We start from the raw sequence: 5,558 nt of genomic DNA, 5'->3' as shown, positions 1-5,558 counted from the left end.
GGGGGCGCGCGAGGAGGGGGGCGGCGGCGGCGGCATCCTGGGCGGCGTGAAGAAGGGCGTGAGGCAGATCCTCGGAAAGGCCAAGAAGGAAGGTGCGTCGGACCCAACGGCCGGAGGGCTGACCGGGAAGGGACCGCACGCATGCGGCGGCCGGGCGGCTGCCATGGAGAACGGCTGCGGCGCCGGCGCCGGCGCTGGCGGCGGCGCGTGCGGCTGCGTCGCCGCGCGAGGCGCCGCCGGTGCCGGCACCCTGCCAGGGTCTTCTTGGGCGCCGGGCGCTGCCGCCCAGACCAGCCCGCCAGCCCCGGGCGTTGAGGCAGCCCGGACCGCTGTCCTTCCCAGCACCCCGCCGGCTAGGCCCGAGCCGGCTGCCGCCGCTGCCGCTGCCGCCGCGCCAGCTGCTGGGGACGCCCCAGCAGCGCCGGCACTGGCGCGCGCTCTTTGGGCCCTTGCCGCTGGCCAGTGGGCGGCGGCGGCGGCGCTGGGCGCCCTGGCGCTTTATGTGTGGCAAGCCGCGCCGGCTCTGGAGGCAGCGGCCGCGGCCGGCGCGGCAGCGTTTGATTGCCAGCTGCCCTTCGCATGACTCCCGCCTGCGCACGCTTTACAAAGGCGAACTTGTTTTTCTCCCACAATCTGATGACAACACCATCGCGGTGCGCTCTGCTTTCTCCTGCACACCACGACAGGCCATGGGCCCGACCAATGAACCCAGCCCGCACATTCCATGGACTAAAGGCGCGCCGGGCTCGGAGCACGCTGGGCCACATCGATGCCGGCCGGCCGGCCAGCCAACAGGCAGCCCCCGCTTGGACCTCCCGGCACCGTGCACCGGGGCGCAGGCACCTGATGGCGCCGCTTGTGGTCGAAATGGACGCTGGCGGCAGGGCGCATGGGGGGAGTGTGTACTTCTGGCGGCAGCGAAGCATCGTGGCGGGTGTCTGATGGCACGGATTACGCGTGAGCAAGTCGCTCGCGTTTGTACACTACGGGCTGGCTCACAGTACATGCAGCTGCAGCATGGGTGGGTGAGGTTGACATTACATGGTTGCTTGGTCCGCCTTCCTGACACGTTGACCCTTTTGACCAGGACGAGAGCGCTCACCGCCCGCCCAATGTCAGTGTGCCTGCGACACTGTTCGCAGTGCTTTTGATCGTGTTGTCTGCAGTGCAGATTTCGGTAGACCCAGCTGCTTGTGCTGTCAAAGGCATTTTGCGATGGCACTCAAACCTGTTGATACAATGTGTGAATTTTAACACACATGTAGTGATGGCCAGGCGTAATCATACAATCGATCAAGACAGCGGTTGTGCAGTTGAGTCAATCAGCAGTGCAGTGCGAGTGCCAGTGATCATCAGTGTCCTGGGCCCCCAGACATGTATCACCATCATTGATGGGTGAGACACCATAAGTGAAGCACAGCACACGCCTTGGCCGGAGCATGCACAGTCACGCTACGTGCGCGTGGTGGGGTCACGAAAGCATGACTGATGGGGCAGCTGCTGCCAAACCACCTTGGCTTCAGATGCCCTCTGGGATATTGAGGCGTGCCGTGAGCAAAGATCGTGCATTTGCGCATCCGCTTCAGCGGCCTGGACTCGCGTTCTTGCCCTGGGTCAGCGGCAATTGACAATCGCGTTGGAGGAAATTGCCAGGCGGGCGTCGGCGCCTTGTATTGTTTTCGATCAACACACTTCTACATTCTTGTCTATTCGCACATTCGCGCTTCCTCTCCGCAACCTCGCCACGCCCCACGCCTCCCATTTTGTCACCCGCCATCACCATGATTGCCAACGTCGCGTCCAAGCCCCGGATCGGCGCCCAGGCCTCCAGGTCGCGCAATGTGACCGTCCACGCCTTCAAGGCTCCTGCTGCTGTGGCCGCGGCTGCCACTGCGGTTGTCCTGATGGCAGCGCCGTCGGCGGAGGCCAAGTGAGTGCCATGACGAGGCCGCGGGTCCTTGCATTTGCGACGATTGGCAATTCTGGGGGTAGGATGCCCAATTCTGGATGTAACATGCTGCTGTGCCGCGCACGCGCAGCGCCGTGCTGTGTGGAGGTGTCCAGGCGAGCGCCAGCCGCCGTGGTCCCGGCCACTCGCCACGTATGCGCGATTGACTGTGCGCCGCCCCTCTGGTCGCGCCCGCTCGCCCCTGCTCACCCTTTAGACCCCCTCACCGCCCTCCACCCACCCACCCCTCCCGTCTAGGCTGCCCCCGGGCGTCTCCACCCCTGGGCCCTTCTCATTCCCCGCCGAGCTCAAGGAGCGGCTCAGCAAGGCTTGGGGCTCCTTCGGCGGCGCCCCGGCCCCCGCGGTTGTTGACACCCCCACCCCGGCCCCCGAGGAGCCCGCTGTGATCGCCCCCGCCGTCGAGGCGACCCCCGTTGTCGCTGCCGTCGAGGCGCCCGCCGCCATCGAGGTCCCGGCTGTCGAGGCCCCCGCCGTTGTCGAGGCGCCTGCCGTGATTGAGGCGCCCGCCGTTGTCGAGGCGCCCGCTGCCGTCGAGGCGCCCGCTGCCATCGAGGTGACCGCTGCCGTCGAGGCGCCCGCCGCCGTTGAGGAGCCCGCGGCCGTTGAGACGCCGGCTGTCGAGGCCCCCGCCGCGCCCGCCGCCGCGGATGAGCCGGAGCTCGTTGCTGAGGCGCCCGCCCAGCCCGAGATCGTGGCTGTGGTCGAGATTGTCGTCATCCCTGAGCCGGAGGTTGTCGCCGTCGCCGCCGCCGAGCCCGAGGTTGTCGCCGTCGCCGTCGCCGAGCCCGAGGTTGTCGCCGTCGCCGTCGCCGAGCCCGAGGTTCTCGTTGCCTCCGAGCCGGAGGCCGCCGCCGAGCCGGTTGCCGTGGTTGCGGTCGCCGTCCCCGAGACTGTGGAGGACGCGGCGCCCGTGGAGGTGGCCGCCGTGGCCGAGGTGGCACTCGAGTAGATGAGCGGCTGAGCCCCGCTGCCACCCGCCGGCATGAGCCGGCTGGCCTGTTGCGTGTGCAACAATTGGGGCGGTTGCGCTGCGTGCAGCTCTCAACCTTCCAAAATGGAGCGCTGTCTGTTGAGCATGCAGCAGCAGATGAAGACGACAGCGCGAATTATGGCGTAGCATCAACCGCGGATCGTGAGAGTCAACCAGGCGATCATATGCGTCCAGAGGTATCTGACGGATGGCCCCTTGTGCACTCTGCACAGGCCACAACGGCCCATAAGTTGCACAGTCGAGTTTTTTTTCGCGGAGCCGAGCCGCGCACCCCACATTGCCCCAGCCTGCCATCTGGGCACGCAGCAGCACACCCCTTGCAGGTGGTGTTGTTGCACCCAACCTGGCCAGTAGAGCTCCGATTCGGGCCCTGCTGTTCCCCGCCGAACTGCATTCGTGTACGCACCACGCACCACCGCTTCACCGGCCAGCCGCGCGCATAATTGCGCCAGCTCTCGCCGCTCGATCTTTTTCCTGGGACTGACTGATGACATCTGGGCATTCATCGCCTGTCTGCACGGCAAGCAAGCCCTTCCGCTGGAGGGCTGCCAGGGATTTGAGGCTCGCACGCCCCTATTTGGGCCGCAGCCTTCACATAGCCACATAGCCATAGACAAAATGAGTCGCTTCTAGTAGGCACAAACGATTCACTAATGGGATTCTGGGATTCAAGGGATCGGGTTTTAGATACAAGACGGCGACAGGGGGCCTGCAGCCGTCGCAGGCTGTGGCCAACCTGCAGCACCGCCGCATGTGCCAAAGTAGACAGATCTGCGGCCCGCCTAGCTGGCTTCACTGCCTAAGGCCACTTTTTCACACGGGTGTGTTTGGTAGCTGTGCATGTGGCCATTGCAACTCGTGCCGCGAACAGGGCGCCTTGCGCATCCCATGTGTAATCAGTGCTGGCCCCTTGACGTCCAGTGACTGCCAGCAGGATGGGAGGCACCGCAGGCAGGCATCATGTCCTGTGGAGGTACAAGGCTGTTTGCATGGGCAAGCAGCAGCAGCGTGCCAGTCATGCTTACCTGCGCAGCCAAGGTGACTATGCCACGCGGATCGGCCACAGGTGTCGCAATTATGCTGAAAACTGCACCTCAACATCTGGCCGAAGCCAACGCCGGTGATGACGGCTGAGGCATTAGTGGGCACGTTGACAAGCCTGGCGTTATTGGCCACCTCAAGGTCGTGTGCATCACAAGGATGTTCGCAGTCATGATGCTGAGGACAGTGGGGCTGCTAACAGGGGGTGCATACGCAAGAGCGCAGCGCAGCGTCGGGGTTCATGTGAAACGATGATGGACTGTTGGTGTAGTTGGCAACGTGCCTGCTTGCAATGACGCTGTGTTTGCGATCCGGCATGATGTCATCAGCAGTGCATTGCAAGGCCTTGCTGAAGGTTGCACGGTGAGGCATGTGCGCGACTAATGTGTGGCGGGCCGCCAGCCTACTAGCAGCGCCCTGGTGCACAGCATCTCCTGCATGCTGGCAAGGCAAGCGGTAAATTCTGTTGTATTTCACAGCAGCGCTGGAGCCACACTGCCAATGGGTGGGACATACTCCCAGGCCACCCGCGGCCTTTGTCAAAGTTGGCCAGCCACGTAGAGGCCTGCCTGCTCGCGCGACACCAGGATGCCGCCCCTGCTTTGAAGCTTCCCACAAAGCATTCGCCCAAATGGTTCCACCCAAGTAACCCTAGTCATTCTTGCAAGGATCCATGATCAACCTGCCTGCTTTACTGTTCTGAGTGGTTGTGAGGCGTCACTCGATGGCGGCACTGGTGACACAGCGGTGGAGTTGGATTCTCACCTTGCTTCAGGTGACATGCACAACCTAGCAACACTGTTTCGGAAACAAAGGTGGTGCTGTGGTCCGCAGGAGAGCGCTGAGTCGTCCGGATCGGTCGACCGCAGCAAGCTTGATGATTTCTAGGACACGGGTTTGCTACTGCTCAACTTCTGTGACACGGCGCTTCAGATAGCGTGGAATCGCGTCTGCAGAGTGCGAGCTGGGCGCTGTTGCGCCAGCTGCAAGCAAGACGGCCTCGCTGCTTCGGCGATGGCGTGCGCACCCCCGCCCACGCGGCCGTTTTCCGCCCAGTTTGCGGCGGCCCAGGGCGATGTACGCAACGCGCGGAGTGTTGAAGATTGGAAGCTGCGCAAGACCTACATGGTGGGATCCATTTGCGGAGTTGCACTTCGCGAGTTCCCTCATCATTCAGGCACTGCCCAATTCACAGTGTGGGGGCCCCAAAGATTTGGCAGGGCCCCACATGCACACACGACACATGACGCCCATATACATGAAGCCGCGCCCTCGACCCTCAAACTCAACCAACTAGTGGCTTGTCGCCCTGGCGGCCGGAATCCTAACGGGCTGCATGGCCTTCTGCCTCAACTGGGCGACAGAGGCGCTGCAGTGGGCCAAGTACGCGGCCGCGGTGTCGCTCATCCAGTCAGACGGTGGGGCCGCCAGGCAACGGAGCCCCAGGGGGCCTGCACCCACTCATGGTTCGGCGCGACGCGGTCAGCCGGCAGCAGCGGGTGGGCGTGTGGTGCCCCTGGAGCCCCCCTCAAGAGCCGTGCCAGCCAGCCGGCAAAG

At 64.1% G+C, this 5,558-nt stretch overlaps 3 protein-coding genes across 3 annotated transcripts in view; all 3 read left to right on the top strand.

The window, feature by feature from the left end:
• Positions 1-13: 13 nt before the first annotated feature.
• On the top strand, positions 14-583 carry MNEG_5884 (hypothetical protein; the record flags this gene model as incomplete). Its single annotated transcript, XM_014045644.1, has 1 exon — positions 14-583. A coding segment is annotated over one exon (570 nt), but the record flags the coding sequence as incomplete, so codon positions are not given.
• A 1,198-nt stretch (positions 584-1,781) lies between these two features.
• Positions 1,782-2,918, top strand: MNEG_5883 (hypothetical protein; the record flags this gene model as incomplete). The annotated part of the gene is made up of 2 exons (XM_014045643.1): positions 1,782-1,930; positions 2,207-2,918. 2 exons carry the CDS (start codon positions 1,782-1,784, stop codon positions 2,916-2,918), a joined length of 861 nt encoding a protein of 286 aa, XP_013901097.1.
• A 2,419-nt stretch (positions 2,919-5,337) lies between these two features.
• The window catches only part of MNEG_5882 (hypothetical protein), a gene marked incomplete at both ends in the record, with an annotated part of 4,939 nt that continues 4,718 nt past the window's right edge, over positions 5,338-5,558 (top strand). The window contains one exon of the mRNA XM_014045642.1: positions 5,338-5,419. Within this exon, the coding sequence (XP_013901096.1) occupies positions 5,338-5,419 (82 nt within the window). The remainder of the gene's footprint in view (positions 5,420-5,558) is intronic.

Source organism: Monoraphidium neglectum (assembly GCF_000611645.1).
Source record: "Monoraphidium neglectum strain SAG 48.87 unplaced genomic scaffold scaffold00909, whole genome shotgun sequence".
In the NCBI taxonomy this organism is placed as follows: Eukaryota; Viridiplantae; Chlorophyta; class Chlorophyceae; order Sphaeropleales; family Selenastraceae; genus Monoraphidium; species Monoraphidium neglectum.
Note: the sequence above shows the minus strand (reverse complement) of the source record. Positions and strands in the feature narration are given on the sequence as shown.